Source organism: Lonchura striata, chromosome Z (genome assembly GCF_046129695.1).
Source record: "Lonchura striata isolate bLonStr1 chromosome Z, bLonStr1.mat, whole genome shotgun sequence".
In the NCBI taxonomy this organism is placed as follows: Eukaryota; Metazoa; Chordata; class Aves; order Passeriformes; family Estrildidae; genus Lonchura; species Lonchura striata.
The window spans coordinates 69,465,934-69,491,202 of NC_134642.1; the positions used below are offsets into that span (position 1 = coordinate 69,465,934).

General features: G+C 36.3%; 1 protein-coding gene across 3 annotated transcripts in view; it reads right to left on the reverse strand.

The window, feature by feature from the left end:
* The window catches only part of PCSK5 (proprotein convertase subtilisin/kexin type 5), a 228,665-nt gene that overhangs the window by 58,387 nt on the left and 145,009 nt on the right, over window positions 1-25,269 (reverse strand). For 2 of the 3 annotated variants that reach the window (XM_021541528.3, XM_021541527.3), the window contains exons 11-20: window positions 23,893-24,010; window positions 22,708-22,896; window positions 13,237-13,373; window positions 8,171-8,314; window positions 6,307-6,409; window positions 5,548-5,741; window positions 4,026-4,110; window positions 1,952-2,049; window positions 1,361-1,490; window positions 278-393 (exon numbers count right to left, since the gene is read on the reverse strand). In XM_021541528.3, coding sequence (XP_021397203.2) covers window positions 278-393; window positions 1,361-1,490; window positions 1,952-2,049; window positions 4,026-4,110; window positions 5,548-5,741; window positions 6,307-6,409; window positions 8,171-8,314; window positions 13,237-13,373; window positions 22,708-22,896; window positions 23,893-24,010 — 1,314 coding nt within the window. Of the gene's footprint in view, window positions 1-277; window positions 394-1,360; window positions 1,491-1,951; window positions 2,050-4,025; window positions 4,111-5,547; window positions 5,742-6,306; window positions 6,410-8,170; window positions 8,315-13,236; window positions 13,374-22,707; window positions 22,897-23,892; window positions 24,011-25,269 lie in introns of those variants that run through there. The other variant, XR_002466431.3, reaches the window with a different exon arrangement.

Here is a 25,269-nt window from a genome sequence, read left to right on the forward strand (position 1 = left end):
CTGTTGAAAGCAACAGCTTTTGAACAATGCTAAGGAAGGAAAAGTAGGTTGTTGGCAAGGGGAAAAATTATTTTAGGAAAATTCAGGTAAATGATGTGAAGTAGTTGTGACTAATCTTGCAAACACATGCAAATGTAAATTTCTCCTTTTCGTATGTCTGAAAAATTTAAAAAGTAATGTAGGCTATACTTAAGAAGAAAAGCGGGCCAAACCAACCCGACACATCTAAAAGAAGCTGGCAGTGATAAAACGAATCTTATCAGAGACTTGCACTCACCATCCTTGCATACTGTTCCAATGACACAGACACCAGTGTCTAGGTTGTAGCCACTTGGACAGCTTGTACAGTTTCGGTCTCCTTGGCCACTGCAATCCAAACAGCTGGCATCGCATCTGAAAGACAATGGCAGGAGTTGGTTCTCTGGCCTCACCAAATATAAGGCATCCTAGGAGACCTCTTCTGTATTGCAAAGGACTTGTTTGTTCCTTCTAGAGCTATAACGTACTATAATATTACTATTACCAATTTTGATAATAAATAATTGACTACCCCTGCAACTCAGTCCTGTTTCTTTCCATCAACAAGTTTCTATTCCAGTGTTTTTACTACACAGCTGTATTATTCTAGTGCATTAGAACTATGCATAAATAATTAGCAAAATTATTAAGCTGATGGTGCAAACATGGGCATGTGAAAGGCATGAATTAAAGCCACAGGATAGAAATGACCGACATGATGCCCAGTCCCTTCGTCACCCATCTTGTTCCATTGTCTTTTCATTACATATTTGATTGTCTTTTTATGTAGAACACACTGAAACACATGAGGATTCCCTTCCTGCCCTGAACTTAGATCTGAGTCAACAACAAACGATTCCAAAGGGCAACAAATGATATTTGTTTAACAAAGTATGGCATAGAAAAGATGTTCCTTCCTTGCACAGCACAACTTTGCCCAAGATTTATGGAGCCATTCATGCACTTGTGTCAGGTAAGCAATTCTGGACAGTAGTCTAGAATCCACCTGCGCTATGTTTGTGAATATGCAGTGGAAGAACTGAAATAGTCTTTATAAATACTAACTAACTAACTAACTAACAGGCTCATTACAGGCTGTTTTAAAGTGAAGGTCACACACATATACCAGAAAAAATGCTTTTATAGGACCTGTATGAATATAAATAATATAATTATAATAATAACAACAAAAATAATATATTTTTCTTATTTAGTTAGCATTATGTATTTTTTTAATGTTTTGAAGTCAACAGTGTTTTATCTTCTAATAAGTATGATAATTTCCAACACAGTAATAGCTAATATATTGCCAAGTACCAGATATATCAGTCACTGATCATACCTTTTACAGCTTTTGTATCCACTTTCAGTGGAGTGATCAAGGTAATAACCACTACTGCAGGACAACACACATCTTCCATCTTCCATAAAGTAACCCTGTGTGCAGTTTATACAGGCATCTACTCCAGCACCTTAGTCCAAAGAGAAATTGTTAGAAGGCAGGTACATTGTCAAAATAAACAATTACATCATTTCAAGTATCTTTTTTTTCTGAAATGAATGACTGCAGTTCAAAAGCTCCCACAAAATCTACCAGTCATTATTCCATCCTTGGAAGAAAATGGAAGGCATTACTGGAAACCATAGTAAGTTCCAATAAAATTAGAAAAAGCAAAAAGAAAAGAAAAAGAAAAAAAAAGGAAAAAGAAAGAGGAATTTATTAATTCTTTCAATTAAAAACCTAGATTTCTATGCTAGTTAAAGGAAGTTTGCTGTATTTAAAATGTAATTAAAAGCTACTAACAGAAGGATTACATGTGAAGGATTCACATGTAAACAATGATGCTATACTGTAGCTGTGATATAGTGGAATAAAATCAGAGGTAAAATCATACAGGAATGAAAATTATGCAGACAAATGTCAGTGTGGTACCTGCACATGTTGCACAGGAGCGGTGGCATGGTTCACATTCTCTGCCATTATGGTATTTTCCTTCTTCACAGCGGATAGCACATCTGGTGCCATGCAAACTATTATAAAAAGGAAAGAAAACACAGAGCAGATAATGGCAACAGAGGGCAACAAGATTGTGCACAATCCAGTCATTCTCTTTTAATCAAAGAACAACCCATATATTATGATTCATCAGCTTCCTCCACCTGTCATATTTCATGTATTTAGAGACGCCAATCACTTAAAGAGGGAATGCAAAGCAGTTTTGTCCATGGTGGTGTAAAGAAGCTGTTTACAAACTATTTGTAAATACTACCAAGTAATAGGGGAAAGAAAAAAATTAACAATGACAAGCAATACTAAAAATTCAGGCATGTAAAATGCAATTATCCATGAGGAATTTGGCATAGGGTCAGCATTAAAAAAATGCTAAGGGACTTGTTAACTGAATGCCAGTTCTGTGTGGCTTGTGAGATTTGTTGAGATTACAGATGGAGATATTCTGCCTACAAGCACTTTCAAGAGAGCATAAAAATATAAGGAACAAGTCACAATTTTGTGTATTCCTTGAATTAGCTGTTTTATTACTTTCATGTTATATGGTGGCTATGGCAGTTTGTTGGGGTTTGGGTTTTGTTTGTTTGTTGAAAATAATTTTTTTTAAACTAGGACTTTTATGCCATATTTACCATCTTCTGCAGAATCTCAGGATTTATCCAATTTAACACTTCCTCTAAAAATGCTCATCAGCTCTGGGGTTTCCCACTCTGAATGCTAACCATGTTTTTATAGATTAGCTACAGCAACAGACATGTTAGTTCAGCACCACTGACAATATTCAAGAGTGTATTCAGTCACAGTTTAGAAAATAAACCAGCAATTCAATGAAACTTCACAGCCCCTGCTTTTCTCTTGTTTTTCCTCAGAGACATACCTCAAAGAGCTTTACAATGCACATAGCATTATCATGTATCTACAGATGGGAAAATAATTTGCCCAAGTTTATTTAATGGGCCAATAATGGAGTAGATCTGGAATTCAAGTCTCTCAAGACCCATTCAAGGAAGGCCTTACTCATTGATATCTCTGCTAAGAAAATGCAGGAAGTATGGAACAACTATGGAATATGAAATGCATGTCCTGAAAGGCTTCATTTATCTGATATAACCACACATTTTTTAAGAAATGCTACCAAAAGTGACTCTCTATTTGCTAAAATTCCCCAAGAAAACATGAATGTTAGGTTTTAAATTTCTTTTAGTATTTCAATTTCAATAAAGGAATCCAGCTATTGATGTCCTAGAAGCAAACCTTCAGCTTTTACCATAAGATGAAAATCCACTTTAATGCAACAGGAAATCTCAGTGGTAAAACATTAAAACAATACTGGTATTCAAAATAATACCTACAGATACTGAATACTGACTTCATATTTTTGTGGCACTAAGCCAGCATACAGTCTGTCCTGAATTTTATAAGATTTTTGACCTTTGCTACTTGGACCAAAAGGTCATTCTTTATAAAGGAACTTGAAATGTGTACTGCTACTTGGTATGTTTATCTATCATTTTAAAGAATAATTAAGTTCCCCTCTGAAGGAAAAAAGTCACCTGCTGTTTAAAATATATGACCACTGTACTGTAATAAAATTGAGCCTCAGGTACTTGAGGAAAGTGAATGACTGGATACATGAAGAAATGCAATAAAGATAAGAAAATAATTTCTAACTACCACATGAATGAATCAGGAAGATTAATACAATTCATTACCTCTACTTCTAAAACAATCCTTGACCAACATAACGTAGGTCAAAAATTGAAGAAGCCAGCTTTCCACATGACTGTGGCTTTTATGTTACATACAAAAAGCCTCCTAAAAGCCTGTTGTCAGCCATATTGGCACTCAGGATCACTATTACAGACTAAACAGCATTGGAACAGATGAAATGAAGTCCATGCAAGGTTAAATAGCTATCTGATGTTCTTCATTGTGTATCTTCAGCCTTGTCTACCTCTTCAGATACTATGTTTAGAGACATACATAATTTCCTCACCTTAGGCCATGTCTGCATTCTGTGCAGATTTGGAATTCAACACAGGTCTTGCAGTTTTCACTACATTTACGACAAACAATCTTATCTACAAGAGAAAAAAAGAAAACAACCCAGAAAACCTTGGTCAGATTTGTTGCTAAAATTCTATGGATATATTATTACATGACTTACTACTTTCTAGTTTGACATCAACATCAAGCTACACTAAAACAACAAAATTCTGCCTATCATTAGCTTTTTCCATCAAATATAAAATGGTTTACAATATTTCCATACATTTGAAGTTATAGTTACACCCTGAGAAATAGTATGTTTTGATGCCATTAAAGAATTTTCATAAACACTTAAATTTTACATTCATTATAATATGGACTTAAGTCACCTTCTCATATAGTAGTGATATGCACTAATGACTGCCATGTGTTCTGAAGACTGTCCTGCAATCTTACACCTTCCATGCCAGCAGTCTGTCCTGTCTTCCTGATTTAGTGCTAAAAGACACACCTGCATAAACAGATCTGATCTTAACAAAGTAAATATACAAATTAGTTAACAACTGCTTTTTTATCTCTAGAGATCCCTTCTTTAAGAAATGTCTCTCTCTCTTCAGCCCTGCTGTCTTTTGACATGCAGTGAGTGACACATACCATTCCGAGAAGAAAAACTCAATTTCCCCATTTAATCCTATATTTTTATCTATCCATCTTAATTTGTATGGGAAAGAGTTTTGATTACTGTAGTTCTCACACAGTGAAAATGCAAGAATTAAGGTAGGAGCTGTTTTTACTAATTCTCAAAATGAAGCACACAGCTTCATGCTGGAGAAAGCAGAACATTAGGTACCTAGATAAACAAAGCTCCTGAGAACATATTTATCTTCTAAGGAGAGTCTTAAAGATAACAAAAGTCACTGCAGTTTTAAGCCCATTTGAATATATGTCTAAGTATTTTTGTTAGCCAAAGCAGGAAATTAAACATGGACTTGTACTTGGCAATCACAGGAGGAAGCTGAAGGCAGGTACCTATCATGGCTGAGGATTACTGCTCTTGGGCAGTCACATCACTCTGGAGGTGATTAGGTCTGTCAGAAACATTATTTGCAACTATGTTAAGAGCCTGTTTTTGGTAGATCTTTGGTCCACTGGCCATGGCCAATGTCTCAGCTCTCATTTCTGGTGCCATATAGTCTCGCTGAATGGGGAGTCAAGGACAGAATGGGCGCTCTGTCCCTTCCCCAAGTACTGATAACCTTTGCTGTCCTTCAGCTGACTTGCTCTTGAACTGCCCTGGTTCTGCTACTGTTACTCTCAGGTACCCCCAGCTGAAAAGACATCCTGCAATAAGCATGGTGTTTAAAATAAGGGAAGATTATTGAGGACATTATTGATCATGCTTGGCAACAATTTAATAAAAGGAATAGGATAAGAGACTAATGTACACTTTTCCTGCTCATAAGCATTCCAGCAACCTCCCCACATTAAATTCTGTAGCCCGCAAAAAAAAACCAACAAGAGATACTAACTCTTATCCAGGTAAAACCCATCAGGGCAGTTGGTAATACAGCTATTGGTTACTTCATTCAGGTAGTAGCCAGATTTACAGGTCATGCACTGGTCATTATGGCCTCCAACACAGGTTTCACAATTGGGTGAGCATTTTTTACATCGTTTCTTGTCTGCATTGTAGTGACCAGGTGGGCAGGTCGAAACACAGATCCTGCAGACAGCAGGGAAGAGAAGGCAGAATTGTTAATGAAATAACCTGCCACCACATTCCTGGACCATGACTGCAAAGCAGAAGTATTTCTCAGCATTGTTGCTTTTCTAATGATCATGTGCTTACTGATATAACCCTTGTAAGCACTGCATCAAGCTGACTCTATTGCATTTATGCCCCTACACATGCTATCTCACTAGCATATGTCTTGTCCAACAGTCTACAGTATAATTTTGGACGATCTACATTTCTTCCTACGTTGGAAGAAATCAACAATTCCTACCTAATCACATCAGCTGCAGTAGATATGAGAGTCTTTGAATACATATATATAGAGAAAGTTTCTTATGGAAAAAAAAGAGGTAGGGATATAATCAGCGAAGGATTTTACAAAGCTGTATTTTAAATTCTGATTAGCTATGGCTTGGGGTTTTTTAACTCCAAAGAAAATTTTTCAAAATCATGGGAAATTAATTATCCATGACTGCAATGAAGAGAAGAGGGGAGAAAGTTAAGATATATACTAAGAAATCAATGAAGTGAAGTTTTTTTCTCTTTCTCTTACCTTGTGTTGTTTTTAGATTTGTAGTAATAGTGCAGACAGTCAGTACAATGATCTGGTCCTGGCCCATCACACCCTACTTTACTGCATTCTGCATTGCAGGGACCTGTAAGAAAAACAGAATACAGAGGGACAAAGGGATTAAAACTTCTCATTTAAGGGACACCTTAAAACACAGTATTTTATTGCAAAATGCAATTACTCTATTTCTCTCTCTTGACGACTACACCTAGAACAGGTAGCTCAGTTTGCTACTTGCACTGTGAGCTCAAGATTGAGCTCAGGGTGGCAGAAACTCCAAGCAAGAGGCTGTGCAGGCTCTTTACATAAAAATCTACGTGGGGACCTATGTCACCAGTCAGGTGACCAAACATGTACAGACACAGCAAGAGCCAAAGACCTTGAGACTTTCATGCAGTAAAACTGTAAGGGTACAAAAGCCCAAGATTTCCCTCATTCAGGGCCCCACTTCAGAGGCACTCAGCTCACGCTGTTACTTTTTAATTTAGTTATTGCACCAAGATTAAGTTATTCTAAGGATTGGCAAGTCTGAGACTCTGCTATGGGAAAACTAGGGTTGAGCTAGTGAGGAAACCTGGCCTAATTATTTGAGTGTGGGGTGTGTAGCTGTGAAGGGGCCTTGGTCCTCGCTCAGGTGTTGAGAGTATGACTTACAGAGTGGCTCCTGGATGGCTGGACAGGGAGGTTTCCTGAATACCTGCATGATTTGACTTCAAAAATTCAGAAAAAAAGGCAAGCTTTTTTAACAAGTATGACATCCTCATTTAATTTTGAAATGTGCAAAGACTTCTGTAACTCATAATTAGGAATGATTAGCAAAATAACTTCTAAAAAGGACAACATAAATGATGAATACAATGATCAGTGGCTACTCTGGTTGCTGAGTGGGTATCAGCTGGTCCAAGTGGCTACCGTGACCCAATGAACCAGACACCAGGGCCCTGATGCTCTGTGCTGCTACAAGCTACAGAAGCCTCAGCTAGTACTTGCTGATTCCCAAGTCCTCTGTCTCACCTGCACTCACATTAGGCTTGATAGTACTTTTGGATCTGTTCCAATTTAGTATTTTCTATGATTTTGTTCTTACAGTTTTCAAATAGATCCTTCTATGGGAGGAGAGAACCATCACATCTTGCCTTTATGGAGATGAACAGTGACTGTGGGCCAAGTTACAACTTCCAGGATCACTCAATGAATTGTGTTGAGTTTGCTTCATATAAAAACTTAAGAAGTTTTAACATAGTGACCTTTACAGTAGAGACAGTAGTGTTTCATTAACTACTAAAACAAGGAGTTCTGCAGCTGTCCATCTAAAATAGAGACTGTGTGACTGACATGTTATGAAAGGAGAATGGAATAACAGAAAATAGTAAATTGAACTTTCTCTTCCTTTTTGCTGGCCAGAGATATACTTCAGATTCATCACATGGTACTGCTAATGGTGGATTACATGTAAGAAACTGCCAACTTGACTTATTTTGCAGTGCTAAAAATCCAACTCTACTAAAGTCTAATGACAAGGTTTAAAAACATCCATAGTGATCAGTGAGAAACAACACAGATGTAGAAGATAAAGTTCTTCTCATATATATGCATAAGTATATATAGCTTTATATACTTATATGCAAAACAGTGCATTCTTTATACCATGTTAAGTGTAGCTTAAAAACATATAACTCTATGCATGCAAACTCAAATGCTTAACATTCAGTTGTGAAACAAATTCTTCTCATCTTTGGTGAAGAATTCAATTCACTGAACATTTTACATATGCAGATTCTCAGGTCATCCTTAAAGCTGTTAAGGGTTCAGTTACTGCATAAACAGAGTAAATGAATGAACACACCTGAATAGTCATCTGTTGCATAATCTTCTGTAGGGTCTTCAACTGGACTGGAGCGCACTCTTTCCACTTTGGAAAAATCATTTCTTGGTGAGTAAGGCTGGATGGATGTTCCATACAGTACTAAGGACCACTCTTTCAATTTGCCTGTAAGTTAAGTATTATAAAACTGTTTTCAGAACTACTTCTCTTTTCTGTGTCTTATGAAAGTATGTATCTTTTAAGCATGTTGTTATGAGTAGGTATGGAAGACATTGCTTTTCAAGTAAGTGCAATAGTTGTTTTACTATAAGCTGAAAAAGTGTATTTGCTTCAATCAGATCTTTACACTGTATTTTCATTGCACTTCAATCTCTTATAGATATAGCAAAGGTTTGCATCATGGGATGAACTCAATATAAACAATAAACAAAACATCTGGGCATACAGTTATTTGGAATATGTACATGGTACTGCATAAGGTGGTTTTGCTCTGGATTTCACTTTCCCCTCAGAACACTATTAATTGTCCAGTAATTATTATTGATATCCTTTAGCTAAGTAATTGTATTCAGAATTCTGACTTAAGAAAGAGCCTTTCTTTGACTTTTAGGACACAACCTCATGAACAAGAAACACTGTCTCTTAAAATCTCCATGGAAGAACATCACTGTCTCACTCAAATCAGCATAATTTCTTTGTACCACTTATTTGGCAGATATATCAGTGCACTGTCTGCAATCATCACTAATATTTTATCCTCTTAATATCTGAGCAAAGACAGAAAGAACCATCTGGCCAACTTAAGCATTACCTGACTTTCTGGTAAGGTTTTTTGGAAAAGAATAAAATAATAAACGTATATCAAGTCATCAGATCATGCTGTCAGAACATACAAGGTGACCTTTCAGTCCCTACCTTTCTCTCTATACTACCAGGTGAAAAAATTTGGAGAAAGAGCAAAAGCACTCAGGCCAAATAATGGTTAAAGAAAAGACACATAAAAACCACATCCCTGCTTGAAAAAGTTGGTATCAGCCCATCATCTTGGTTATGTTAATCTGTGCTGGAAGAACTATGTCTAAATGTCAAATTTTCATTAAAACAAAAAGGAACCAGAGAAACAGGGAGAGTTTAAATGATTGTGTTTTGGAGGCTGTTTTGTGGTTAAAACTCTTCACAAGAAAAACGATTATTTAATGAGAAATATAATCCACGTTTGACACTTCTCAAGAAAATAATGTAGTATATTTAATGTAAAATTAAATTCAAGCAATCTTCCTCTTCTTTCATTTTAATGAACTTGAAATATTATTCACTTGCATTTTTCAATCTGTACAATCAAATTAATTAGACCTTGCATGTGATTTTCTGTATTTTTCCCAATGTCATCTGGTAGCCTCCAGTGACATGACAAAGACAAGTATCTCTCTGCTTGTACATGTATACTCTTAGCAGTAAGCAACAATAACCAAATACACTACCTGAGAGATCATAAGCAAATTCTTTTAAATAGCTTATACTAGGGCTGAAGATGAACATCTCTGTTATCTCTATGTCTCTTGCCAATCCAACTGAATAATTTTGAGACAAAAATTTCCACACTTCATATGAAACCTCCTCTGTGGGATACTCAGTTTTTGAGTAGAAACTACAAACCAGAGACTGTATCACATGGCAGTTGTGTCACACAGTAGCTTTCAACTTTTCATATCTGAATTATTACTGTCTTTAAAGAGACATTTGATCTTGATTAAAAAAATTAACTGCTGATAACTATACCACACCTGCTGCCAAACTACTGGCCAATTATCTTGGCTGTAAAACTGTATACACCTTGTTTTCTATTTCTTTTCCTACCCACAGATATGTAAAACCTAAAGATCCATTGGATTAAAAAGATCCAAATAATGTATTTTCTTCCTCTAAAGACATGTGGGAATTAAGTTACATCTCTATGTTCCTTAGACTGATCCAACTGTGTCCTTAATGGCACTTTTCTTTTTAAAAAAGAAGCCACACAGGGAGATAATTTTCAATCAGATACGTGGTCATATCTACAGCCCTTTCAAAGATACATCTTCTTAATGTCCAGTCCCTGCCTTTTTTGTGTTCTAAACTACTTCCAGAGCACACAAATCATCATAAAATGGATGCAATTTAAAAAAATTGTGTATTGCTAAGTTATTCAGATCTTTTTATCCCCATTTGTTATAAGCCCAAACTCACTCAAATAGAGAAATAAGTATTTTTCCATTTCTCCCAGAACACTGGTAAAAGTATTTGCAAGAACCTAATACAAATAACCACATGTAAATCTGCTCCTAAGGCATAGCATATTGTGTTTGAATTTTACACATACTGAAGATCTTGTACTAACATCACTGAAGGAAGGATTGTAACTCTGAATGCATATATAATGCAATAGGGCAGCAAGGGGACTAATGTAGGGTCTCTCAGATTAGCTGCCTTTTAAGAATAGTTCACAAAATAATGAAGAGAAAAATTAATGTGACTTGCCAGTAAACAAATGAAGACTGCCTCAAGGTGGGTTTAATTTGCACAATGAAAATATTTCAATAATGAAATATATATACATACACACACACTTTTATAATGAATAAACAAAGTATGCACATTAAAGGCAAAATCTTTCTTTCCCCATTTTTGGCTGATTCTACAATTTCATCTGGCTAAAATAATCCTTTCCCCATTTGTATTTAGAATGTGTAACAAAGGTCCCATGTTGTATCTACAGAAGAATGGGTATATTGCAATGTTTTAAAGCAAACATATATTCACCTCCATAAACTCTACAGAATTAAATGTAGAAATCACATGCATTACTTTTATGAGCTGGACTCTTAATTTCTTTTCAGGCAACAGGTGTGGCGTTACCTTGCTAATGCAGGGATATGATAACACACTGGGTCTTTCTTTTTAATTTGACTACAGAAAAATGGCAACTCTTAATTATAAGACCTTTCAAGAGCTGAGTAAACACATGCACAGGACACAAACAAGGAACAGGCATGATGATGATATATCAGTGTGATAAACTGCAGGCTATGGTGATAAACTGGAGAGGCACCATGAACTGGAGAGGCACCAGGCATAAATTACGTTTAAGCACCTTTTGTTTACTTCATGTTCTCTTCAGTGCAGAGACTAATCCCGATATGCCCAAACAGCTGAATTTATCCACCACTAATATATGGCAGGCACTTCCAAATCTTTTTGAACAGAAGAGTAACTGGACAGCTTTCATCAGAGGGCAACCACTGCTCTAGAAAGATGGGGGATACATTACTAGACAGTATACAATGAACCAGGATCCAAATTCACAACCACACTGCATCTTGTGAAAACCAAATGCAAATAAAAAACCAAACTAGTCTCAAGCAGTGTTTCCCATTGTGGTTAAAACAAAGTAGAGGATAAGCTCTCCAGCAGGATTTTTTGCAGTAGATCAGCTTCCTCCAGACATCTAGATTTTGCAGACCTACTTTTTCCCAGTCCCCTAGCCTTACTGTGCCTTTTCCAGAGTTGCATCTTTAGGCCTTAGTTCTGATGGAGGAAAAGAAATCAGTTCCATTAGATTAGCTACTGTAGCACTGAGAGAGTAGATATAATGTATTGAAAACAATAAACCTATACAACTACATGTGTGGCTGAAGTGTGCAGGAGTGTGCAGGAGCAGGTCTTGAAGTGTAAAGCTGGAAATGTAGCAGGCCACTTTGAGATCATCCTGGTGATGTAAAAGGGCTGTACAATATAGCTGGAGAATTACCCAGATTAAAAGTTTGCAAAATGGCTCTATGCTACCTATTTTTTAGTGCAAGGTGTATGTCAGAGAAGAGAGAAATAGCTGAAATTTATTGCTCTGTGGTTGTCCTTCATGCCTTTTGGATGAACCAATTGGTTCCAGTACACAAAAACCTAACTTGTCCTTTGCACCAGAGATGTTCCTGGATGTGTCAGGAATAACAAGTGTAAAATGGATTTGAAAATACTTGATTTATGTCTCTTTTCAGTAATTTGATTAAAATTAAACAACTTATTTGCTGCTTAATACCTCCCCATCTATCAAATTCTAAAGCACTGAAAATGAAAAAAACCCAAGCACAAAACCTCCTTAATTTCTGACCGTTTGCTTATACTCTGTGTCTTCTTTTCTAAACACATTTAGTGAGTATCCCCTTTTAGTGTACTGGAAACTTTGCTTTTTCATTTAGTGGTGCATTTAACATTGTTTGGTTAAGATCAAACCATAGCTGGAAAGCTATGGTGAGAATTGATCAGTAGTGATAAAGTGAAATTTAAAACACTGGTAATGTTGGTGTTTCCTTTAAGAGCTCTAGGGGAAGATAATCAAGATTCTCAAACCACTGCACTTGAAGTTAACCACATGACTATACAGCTAATGTTTAAATAACACTGGCCATGGAGTAAATAGTTAGCAGAGTCTAGAAGACATTTTCTGCTCAGAAATTTTGAAAATCATACTTTATCTCAGTCTTCATTAGAAGACCATATCAAACCACATATTGAATAAAAGCTTTTCAAATTTTGGCTTATGATTGCTGGTTTACTATCCTAAAAAACTAAAATCAGGTTATGTAGACTAGTGAGTCAGGCAATAAGACAATAAATTTGATGGTTGGACAAACAACCACTTTTTAAAAGCTGAGACTGGCTATTGGAACATGACAAAGCTAAAGTAGAAATAAAGATTAGAAATAGAGAATTAAAATTCTCTATCTATTCTATCAACAATGATTTAATGAGGCTGATATTTAATTTCTTTTAAAATAGAAATAGATTATCTAAAAATCCCACATAAATAAATTCAGAATAAAAGTAAAAAGTAAAAGTAAAAGTAAAAAACAAAAGTAAACCATGTATCTTAAAAGGTAGATAACAGTAACATAAAAATAAAGAGTGCATTGATAACTTTAATTTAGACTAATGCTCTTTCCATCTATGGCTTCACACTAAAACCAGTGAGATGTCCCACGTGTAAATAAAATGTGGAAAACAGCAAGCACTTTTCAGAATTCACACAGCCCATACAAATGTTAGAGTCCTACCTGGAGTCTTGAAATTTCTCAGCTGAGATGGAGTGTCACAGATTTCCAAGATCCAATCACCTGCTGCTTTTTCACTCCAGCAGTGAGTAGTCATAAACTCCCAGTTTTTGAATCCTTCCATGGAATGATCAAATAGCCTAAAACAAATGATGACATTATTTCAAGGCAAACATTTTTTTTTCCTGGGAGCTGTGCCTCCAAGTGTGCACTTTCAAACTCTTGAATAATCAGCCAGTTTGTTCATCTGTACCTTCATATAACATTATTCATGATGATTTTCTCACATGTATTGAGCACATTCAACAGTTCTTTGTTGCTTTATGGAAGAGAGTTACATGCATTACATGTTTTTATACATATAAACATTACATGTTTTTATAATGAGAAAGAGAATGGCAAGCAAATTCAGTGCAAAAACACCAAAACTGCTAATACTCTTTAATATGATTTGTGGGTCTTGGAAAAACTGCATATAATACAGAATTCCATTGCTTTAACAGCACGATGTAATTACAAATAAGTTGTAAGCTTGAAAATATCAGTAATATTTATTTTTGGCTTTGGATTGGAACAGTTAAAAGGGGTTTAAACCAAATAAAACCAGTAAGTTTAAGATAACTGTCATTCAATACATCACTATTCAATATTCAATATTCAATACATCTTGTGAGGAAGTAATATGCAACAGAGACACTGGCCTCAGTCCTCAAACAACCAAGGTATCACCCTCTTCAAACACTTCACAGAATTCAGTTTGGGTAAACTGAGAGACTAATGGCATCTGATGGTTTAATCAAACCAATACCATTACCATAATTTAATTACTTAGGTTGTGGGCAAAGACACTAGAATTTAGGCCTGGATTATGATAATTTCTAGTATAGGGGGATCAATTTCACATATTGCAATATGATTGTGATCACCTGTGAAACAAGGAAGGAGAACCCTTCCTGGCAGGAAATTATACCCAAGAGAATTTGCACTTTTATTTAGTGCTCACAGTGTCTTGCTTGGTACCCCAAAACTATTGAGGAGAAGAGCACTCTAAGTAGGACTGTTGCCTCCAATAAAATCACATGGCTCAACTTAAAAAATACGTATGTAATTATACATTCACATGTATGTATTCTTATATATTTATATATATATACACACAGAGATACGTATGCATGTCTGTTTATATATGCATGTATATATATACATATGTGTGTGTAATACTTATCCCTATATAAACTTGATTTTGTGTGTGAAAGCTTCACTGGTAATAGCTGTGATTAAATGTTTTTAAAAAACAAGAATCTCTACAGTAGAAAATCCAATGGAGTGAAAATACTTTTCCATAAAACAAAGCCTAGCATTAGACAACATAAATATTATATTTAAATTCATGTGAATCTGTTCTTTTCTAAGCTAATTTCAAGCTCTATTCTCAAAGGTTGTGAAATTCAGCAAACAGGAAAACAAGATGCTTGTGTAGGTACATTCTTTGTGTAGGTATAAACTGCCACATGGGATAGGAATAAAATGCTATAGTCCTTGCTATGGTCAGTCAGAGGCGTGGGGTCAGGTATTGTGTGTCCAACACTTCTTGCAAAAGAAACTGTATGGACCTACAGGACTGGCACACTTCATAGGGCTTATCCAAAACCTGATTTTCATAGTCTCAATTCAAACATAAAATCACAGAATTATAAAGTATCCTGAGTTTGGAAGAAGCATCAAAATCCAGCTCCTGGCGCTACCCAGGACAGCCCCAAGGATTATGTCTTTGAGAGCCTATTCCAGTGCACAGAAGAACCCTTTCCTAATACACAGCTTAACTCCTCTGACACAACTTCAGGCCATTTCCTCAGACCCTGTCACCGGTCACCACAGAGGAGATTGGTGTCAGCCCCTTGGCTTGCCCTCATAAGGAAGATGTGGACTGTGATGAGGTCTCCTCTTAATGTCCTCCAGGCTGAGTACCATAAGCAACCTCAGCTGCTCCTTGTATGGCTTTCCCTTCAGACCCATCACTGTCTTTGCAGCTTCTTTTGGACACTGTCTTACATTCTGGCGCCCAAACCTGCTCCCAGCACTCGAGATGAGCTGCCCCAGAGCAGATCAGGACAATCCCCTCTCTTGCCCATCTGGAGATGCTGCCCCTGATGTCCCCCAGGACATGCTTGGCACTCCTGTCTGCCAGGGCACTGCTGGCTCACGTTCAACTTGCCATTCAGTTTTGGCTACCGTTTCCCATTTTAAATTAATACCTATAACAGTAGTCTAATTTATTAGCACTTATAAAACTAAATTAAAATATACATATCATATATCATATATAATTTATATATCACGATATATATTTATATATCATTTTCACTAATTAATTGTGTGAGATTTTCTTCTGTGTATGTGCCTGTAAGTGTATTATGCAGACGTATTTTGGCAGCAGAATGGGCCTGTTTCAGGTCACTGTTAAATCAGTTGTGTGAATACAGCAAATCTCACAAAGGCATGGCAAATACTATTTACTGAAACAGTAGAAATTATTACACATTATCCAGGAGTTGCATGCAAGTATATTCAATTTAAGTCATGTAGGTTATTTCCAACTGTTATTCAAATTGCCATACTGTTGTTTTCTGATAGCTTACACTTTCTAAACATGTTGTCAATGCAACAAGGCACCAGTATTTCTCTTTGCCATTGTAGCAACTAAATTATGTAGTATTATACAAGTACTGTGAAATTACAGATTTGTGTTCACTGAGCTCCTATTCATATACATTAGAAACATGAGCTTCTCTTTATTTTTACTGTAATTAGTCTGATATTTTCCATAGTGGGTAACTATGGAAACTTTTTGGATAACTAGGTGGGTCATGTTTTGAAATTTTAAACTATCATTGAATATCCATTTTAATAATTATTTTAAGTCATTTTGGGTGGAAGAGACAAGAAGCCCACGTCTTGTTTTTAAAAACACTGTTACCTAAAATATGCTGTGACTGGAACTGTAAGCTTCCATCCATGGAAATGGGAAAAATCGGGTAATGTTATTTCTGAGTAAACTGACTATTTTTTTTAAAGAATACATCTTTAAGAAAGATTTTAATTTTATAAAATAAGGTCTAATTTGGAATCTTTGAATGTATGAACTGGTTTCATATTTGTAGGAAACATTTTACAAATAAATCAAACAGCTACAGACAGGTAAAAATAATAGTTAAAAACAAAGTAGAAACTTACTGACTCTGAGTCTGGGTATGTATTTTGGACATACAAAATTGTCCAAGTACTTTTGCTTTGCTTTATTTATGCACTAAACTCTCAAATCAAAGAACCTATAAGACAATACAGGGATTTCACTTTAAGTAGTGTTAAATGAATGAAAATGAAATGATCAAATGTTCAGCTGTACATTACTTATTCAGAAAGAAATGCATAGGATCTTTTAAGTAGCATGCAGCCAGTCCAGAATTTAATTTTGTATATTGTCAAAATTCCTATTGAAGACACACTTATGACACAGATTATCATGGGTTAATAACATTTAGTACATGGTCTGATGAACTGCTAATTGACTATTACACATTATTAGAAACTAAAATACTTAAACAAGATTACTAGAATAATCTGATAGCTTTTTATGACCATGATCATATATCTGTACTCATGAATGCAACATGCTTTTAAAGACCAAAGTGATTAACAACATCTGAATTTTCAGATTATTATTATACACTTATTTGCTAACATAAGCACAACAGAATGCCAATTCTATTATTCAGTTACTCACAGGACCTTTCTTAGAAACAGAACACCCAACATGGTGTGGATGTTACTGCATGATTGACTATATAATTATAAGCTCCTCCTTACAATGAATCACAGCATTACATGAAAAAAAATTGCTCTTCTCTCTCTGAGGAGTTTTATGCCATACTCAACACATACCATATATATGCCTAGATAAGAATATATGTTACACTTATTTTTCTTAAAACAAATTCAAGAGTCTTGATCTCTTCCACTGCTGCCACTTCAGCCTAAAAATTGCATAACCTTTCTCTTCAATAATATAATTTAAAGCAGAAATATTAATCTGTAATCAAACTTTAGATCCAGAAGAAGGCAATTAGCCCCTTTTTAACAGTGTTAAAAAACCCAATAAACAAATGTGTCAGCTTTTCATCAAAGAATCTTCCTAAAATTTTTATTTTTAATTTCATGTGACAAAAGGCAGTGAAGGCAGCGGATTTGTTTAGCAACACCAGCATTACCTATGATGAACACTAAGAAGTAAACACATAAAAGGAGCTTTTCTTCAGTTATCTAGATTGTTTCAGCTGAGAAGGTGCAGTTGCACCTGACTGACAGCAATGGTTGTATACTGAACTCAATGCATTAAAGAACCTAGAAATCCTGCACTAGCAAGTGTACTTCCAGTGGAGTAGCTGGAAAGAGGTAAGAATTTTCTTCTCCTACAGCAGCTGTCTTTGTTGTGATGTGCTCCAGCACACCAACTGGCAGCCTCATGGGCAAGTGGTCCTTGCCCAGAAGTTTGCACAGACACATGACTTCAAGTGTGCTTACAGTTTGAAGAGACTATGTAGTGCCTCCCCAAGCTGCAAACCTGAAAGCACTGTGGTCAACTATTCTCCTTAAAGCAGCTCTTCTCCATAGGGCTGAATCATCAGCTCCCTGTGAGACGTAGTCCCTGAAAAACTGCAGACAGCTCAAACTGATTTAACCAAAGCTTCAGCCAGACCCTACTGCCCACCTGCACTGAAGTATTCAAAAAAAAAAAAAAAAAAAAAAAAAAAAAAAAAAAAAAAAAAAAACACAGAACACACCAAGCATTTCAGAAGCTTTCTTGCTTTCTTACCTACACGTGGAAGGTCACTTAAAATTTCTGGATGTGGAGCTAAAGAAAACATATTTAAAGTATTTGCATACACATTTTTTTTTTTTAATTTCCATGTCATATCTGGTTATCAAAGCTTTATGGAACAATGGATATCTCTGAACTATTGTGATAAAATTATTTGGAGTAACATGAACAATACTGTACAATGCCTGCCAGCCTGAAATAGTGGCTAGTATGGCAATCACCATCTTTAAAAGTGGAGAACTTGTCCCCTGGAACTACACATATCCACATTTAATGATCCATCATTACTTGCAGACATGTCAGGCTGAGGAGCTCCACACACTCCACTGGTCAGCCAGCTGCTCAGTAGTGGGATATCTATTCATCAACACCTCAAAGAAAAAAAAAAAAAAAAAAAGAAGAGAAAAAAATAGCTAACATGAATGAAACAAAACATAGCAAGTATGAGTTGGGAGAAATGGCTTTCCAAGAACTGTTTCACGCTGTAGACACAGTACAAGCACAGGAATATTGTAAGATCATTGTGGACTTAGATTACTACCACCTCAGAGGGCTTTTCAGTGAGACTCAGCATGATGACTGGCCCTTAGGTTTCATCATATCAGGATTAAAATGTTAGTTTTCTTTAATAATGGAGTATAACATGTAAGCTGGAAAAAAGATGCATACCTATAAAGAAAGTTTTCCCCTACTTCAGATCACCAAGGCATTTTATGCAGCAAACAACTGAGTAAGATTAGATAAGAATAACTTGGATTTGGTCTAAGAGTTCTGCAGAGGAGGATATTATTAAAATTCACTGATTGTCTAAGGTTTCATGATAAGGAAAAGATGGTAATTAAGATACATTCTTTTGGTACTGAAGAGAAATATTATTAATACCAGGGCCATATAAGCTTATGAAGCTAGTGGCCTGGAAAGTTGCCACCATGTGGCTGAAATATTTCAGTTACGCAGATCAAATAGCAACAGCTGCTTTAAATTTAAAGGGCAAGAATTAAATAAGCCATGACTTCAGTGGGAGACAAATGAGCCCCAAGTTTGTTTCTTCTACTCCCTTTGTATGTAGCTTTTCCTCCATAGGCTGCCTGTAGTGAATGTTTGTTAGAACTGACCTTGGTATGTCTCAAAAAACACTCAGAAACCCACTCTGCCAAATCCACTGGCCAGTTGTTTTTGGAAAGTGGATACTGTTCCACTTTGGACTTAACTCTAGCCTCATCCTCACAGCAGCCAATACACTTCCAGCCTGTATTTTCCTCTGGTGCAGCGCATCCAATGTAATCATGTTTAGTACTTTCCAAACAACAAAGCAGATGTTCCCTGTAATGCAGATTTTGAAGAATGCACATAAGGCTTAAACCAGCGACAGTGTTATCCACCAAATGCCTGCAAAGGAATCCACATTGTTTCTGACTAACAAGTTTTCTTACTGAAGTAATTTTAGGGGGTGCCAACATTAAGGATAAAATATGCAGAAAAAAGGCCAAATATTGCCTTGAGGGACCTACTTGTCAATGCACCAGAAATTACACACAATGACTTTTCTTCCAGAATTGGTGGAGAAGTGCACATGTAAAATATACCTTGTGCACTTAAAAACATTTTACCAAGCAAACTGTTTCAAATTAAACCCAGATGTGTAACTGCTTTACATTGCATGTAAAGCAATGGGGTTTTCCCTGGTTTCAGTAAAAACAGCTGGTATTGCTGCTATTAATCCTGTGCATGTACATTAAAAAGTCTTGTATATCTGAGAAAAATATCTCAGTCAGGTAGTAGCAATGTACAACAGCCTCTGGAGCCCTTGCCTATAGCAGAGAAAACAAACTATTTGTTGCCGATGTATCTCTCCATGCATGCTTACATATGAATGCATTTATTCACTGATACTCAGTATTATTGATACTTTAAAAATCAAATGCCTCGTAACTAATTTTTCATACTAGAGAATAACAACTAGAGAATAACAATCCTAGTTCAAGATTTATTTATGATGCTAAAACATATACATTGACAACACACAGCATACTCCTAATTTCAAGAAATTACTACCATAATGCTGTATGACTTCTTACAACAAGGCCAAATAAAGTAAGCGTTGAAACACCATTTCAGAAAGTATTATGTTCATATCCCTCACGTTACCCTAAGAAAGGCCTCATGAAGGCTCTAGGTATTTCAGACCTAGAATTTGCATATTGGTAGCCCAGAGTTATTTAGTAGTCCATCAGTCCAATGTGATGGCAAGTCCATATATTTCTGAAGTGTTCATGGGAAGGGAATTTCTGGTGAGACTCTATGAGCTCTGTCATGAATAATTTGTTTCCTAGAAAGTGACAAAATGTGAAAAGGCCTTTCAGGTTTATTTGTTTTCTGATTAGTCTTCTGATATAATCATATAAGAAAGAGGTGAACATCCTCTTATTTTATTTGCATTCCCTTTCTCTACTGCATGTACAGAAAAGAAATACTTTTAAGGTGCAGGGGTTACAAAGACACTGATTGAATTAAATTTTGTACCTATTCCACACACCAATCATCACCAGAGGTGAACTGTGAATCCTGGAATGTATTTCCCACTTGCTGTGAGTCAGCTGCAGCACTTGAAAGACTAGAGCCAAAAGTTAGCTGTGTTAAGACCACTGGGTTTACACAAGATTGTTTTGTTTGGATACCTAGTTGGATGGCTTGCATGTTTTTTTCATTTTGAATGGAGAAAAAACTACTGCATGAAAATGGAAGAAAAAACTAAAGAAGGGTTTCTTCAAATAGAAAAACAAAAGCCTGTTTCATAATTAATAAGAGAAACCTGTCTCACACTGGTTAACAGAAGACAAATTCTTTGTTCAGTGCAGTAGTGCAGCAGGAATAGAGATATGTGTGCCTATGTGCTTTATCAGCAACCTATGGCAGCACTCACAATGGAACACAGGAGATATACTGGAGGACCCCAAACTTCCAGGACAACTTTCTCTCCATTTGGTGAATTAGTGTATACAGCTTGAAGAGTATTTTCAGTTTACCTTTTCTTTTAATTTAGCATAATCTCTAATGGAAATGTATATTCACAGTTTAATCAGAACCAAGTCCATTTGACCTCCAAGTGTCTCCATAAAAGTCTCTGTTTCAAGAGGAAATGTAAGTCCTTCTATCATTGAGATACAGAAGGGCATGCAAGTTTCCAGGGCTAGACAATCAGCATTTCTGGCTGAGGACGCATGGATGAAAAGCAGTCTGGAAAGACGGCCACTCTCAATTCATTAAAAGTCCTGATGGGTAGGACTAGGAATATTAATTCTGTGATTTTTTAATTTTGTGCACGATGGCAGAAGAGCTCTCACAACACAGGTTTGATAGATGGCATTTTTTGCAGTTTTTGATACATTAGTAAACATCAACATTTCTGTGGCAGCCATGCTCTGTGTCTAGCAGAATAGCAGTCATCTAAATCAAGTCATCAATGAAAAAGAATTACCTATTATACTATGGTCCCATCAGGAAGAAGATTTCTAGCCAGTCAGAGAAGTATAGAAACATTTCTTACTGCAAATGTAACTTATTTGCATATTTGTAATTGAAGTAAAATTTGGAAAGTTTTTTGAGGTTTCTTAATACCTTAACCATGTCTAGTAGGAAGTGGCGTTTTTGACCATGGATTTAGCAAGACTTATATGGCAAAGATTGCCAATGTTTTCTTTGAAGAAAATTTCTGCTAGTAGATCAGAGAAACAGAATCATCACTGAGAAGTCTTTCAGTTTACTAATGATTCTCTCCACTTATCATTTGTCCAATGATACATTGGACAAGGAGATACTTGTCTGAGTTCAGTAAGAAGAATAAAAAAGACAATTTGACGCACTGACCATTTCTCCAAAAACATAACATAGAGGTGACAGGATGAGGAAGAAGATTGATCTTAGTAGCTATTGTTAAAATAGCTGGATATTTGAAAGCAAGTCTCCATCACTGAATTGATGTCTAACTTAAAAAAAAAAAAATAAGGCAATGGCTAACTTTTAAAAGCTTTAATCTGCAATTTACAAAGGAATCTTTTAATTTAAAGTGCTAGTGCTACTTTTCAGTGTTGTCCTACTATAAGCCTTTCATGGATTGAGTATGTTTACTTTGAAAAAAAGGATTTGGAAACAGGTAACATCAGGGTTTTTAAAAAATAGTAGTAAATATACACCATTCTGTCTGATTTTCTTTGCTATCAAAAAATAAAGATAAGAAAAAAGATAATCAAAAAATAAGTGGTGATATGTAGAAACACTTTGATTCAGCTTCCTTATGAACACTGAGTCTGTTTTCTTCACATTTTCCAGCCATCTAATAAATGATTAGAACAAGAACTATTGAAATTGACTAATCTTTGTCTTGGAATTCTACAGTTTTAACACTACCTTTCTACTAAGATTGTCATCTCTGAGTTCATTTGTACTTCATTCTGCCCATCTCTCTAAGAAAAAATAACTAGCCTGTGTCTTCTAGCATCTCTGCTGTAATGATGTGACTTCTCTTGCTGACACTGACATGTCTATGCAGGCTCTACATATTGACTGTACTGTGAAATTGGATTGTCATACTATACCTGTTGGCCAAGAGCTGTGACCTAGTTCCAGAAGGAGAGGTTAGGTAAATTGCCAAGTCTCCACGTCGAGGGTGAGTAATAGTTATACGTACAACAACATGCTCCAAGTAGATCACATGGTGGTTAGGATTATCTGAACAGCCAGTGGCTTTGTAAATTGAACGGACAATGCTGTCAGGTCGTATTGTTCTACAACAGAAGCACAGCAAACATCAGCACTTCTCACTTTTTTTGTAAAATACACAACCCCATCTTTTTTGCTTAGTAGAGAATGACAGTATTGGACAACTGAGGAGTCAGTAGCCTATAATCACTAGTTTTGATGTGTACTTCCTAGCTGAAAATACTACTATAGGGTAATTATTTCACTGCAGATAATGGCTAATGCCAACTGCCTGGGTTTCTGTTAAGCACATGCAAAAGGTAAAAGAGGAATAAGCCTTTGGGACAGAGCATTATTGTGGATTAGTGGCCAGCTGAGACTTGCTGAGACTGTCATGGGATCACAGATGGTTGCTAAACCCCAGGAAATGCCTGGCATAGCTAATCCTAGTTTACGTAAAAGCAAGTATTACATGCTAACTTTACGAAAAGGCATCTGACTCAGCTGGTTTAAATTGGCATGATATCCTCACAGACTATACCTGTTATGGATCAAGCCTGTCAAATATAATTATCAAACAATATTCTTAGTGCTTTGGAAATGTGCATCATGCTTGATGCTGTCTCCATATCCATGGAGTGCACATAACAGAATTTTGCTTAAGCTTGGTTGCATAGAGACCTTAGCTTGGCAAGTGAAAAGCAGTTCAGTTTTGGCCTCTGAACTAGAGACTCTTCTAAGACTATTGGAGAGAGACAATAACATGCAGTTTCAAAGGCATATTTGTGTTTTACATACTGGACTGTTGCAAAGGTGACTGAAATGCATTCAACAAAATATTCTTCTTCTTTGATGTATCATCTATATAAAAATACATCATTAGCCACTCTGTTTTATACCTTCACCTTCTGGAATGTTCTTTAAACTAGGGCCTTTTCCCATGGACTACATCTGTAAATGTGACAGACTCCCTGGTATGGCTTTAAAAATGATACATTATACGCAATGCAAGGGAGGGGTAAATTATACCAAATTTCTTTCCATAAGTTTATGCCAGCAAGAGTTTTGGTAGCAGGTATTACTTGATTTGCCGATCTGTGTTCTCCACACACACATGCTGTGGAGGCACCGTTGTCCACTTTTCTGCTTCTGTCACCATTGCTTCAGCATCCATCAGTCCAAATCCATAAAGGTGGCTCACTGCAAGGTACAAACAGAATGGATACAGTTATAGCATTAACCCTTGTGTTTCATCATAGACTAATTCAAGAGTGTCACCTCCTAACAGGAGTTACTTCTCTTCTTCATTACCTTCACTCAGAGCTCCAAAATCTCATTGCCAGGAACAATAATGACTGTTGTTACAACAAATCTGTTCACTGCTTTATTACAGAAGTGGCATGAGGCACCACCTTCACTGCCTACCATGAGAACTACAGAATTCCAGTGACTGAAATTGCCTCTGGCTGCCCTTTGTCCATGTGCCTCAATTTAGCTTAGCCCTTTTGTATGACAAGGGGGTAAGCATAATGAATGAGAAGAAGGTTACTTCCATTACTCAAATACCAAACACAAGCATCAAGGAAGATGATACAAACTTGAGAAGGAACAGACCATTTTGTAACTTGTATTCTCTGAACTTCCCTGAGTGTAAGCAGCATGTAGATGCTCTTCTGTTCCTCTATACAGATGTTTGCCATTGGCCAACCAACTAGGTAGATCCACCATCTCCGTAAAGCTGTCTGCTTGATGAGGGTGAAAAGCACTTACAGAATCAGCTGGGTGTTTTTGATTGCTGTTCCAATCTAAACAGAAACTTGCAAAAGGGTTTTGATGAATTGGAAGGGCTGCTAGCCATAACATTCCAGTGTAACAAATTGGTGCTCTTGATAAAGTTCTGACAGCAGAAGGTGAAAGAAAAAAGCTTTCACAGGAGGAGTCTAGATGGCAAATATCAGTGAATCAGTTTTTCTTGCTACCACAGAAACCCACAGAAAATTGTAAGTGCAAGTTTAGCCAGTAATGCAATGAAGCATGGTGTAAGTCCTTCCAATTGCATGTTGTATAGGGTTTGTGAAGGCAATCTCTATTCATTGCCAAACCAAAATTCAAAGGACTCTATGTGAAAAAACCTCAGCCTTTTCAAACCAATAGAGTCCAAAGCTTAAGGACCAGATCTTCCAACTATCTAGTACTCTCTGAAACTGCCAGATGAAAAGGATTCTTCAATGAAAAATACAGCAAGGTGTACTGACTGTGTAATGGACTGGTTTTCTTCCCATCTCCTTCCCTTTGAGTCCCAAACCAAAATGCATACAGCATGGAAATCTTCCTCTGGAGACATCTACATGCAGCTCTTCTGCCATATAAGGCAAGCACTGTGTTCCAAAATGAAACACAACTAAAATATATGAAAATAAATACATTCAGCCTTCCTTCAGCATTCTGAATTCTCTTTT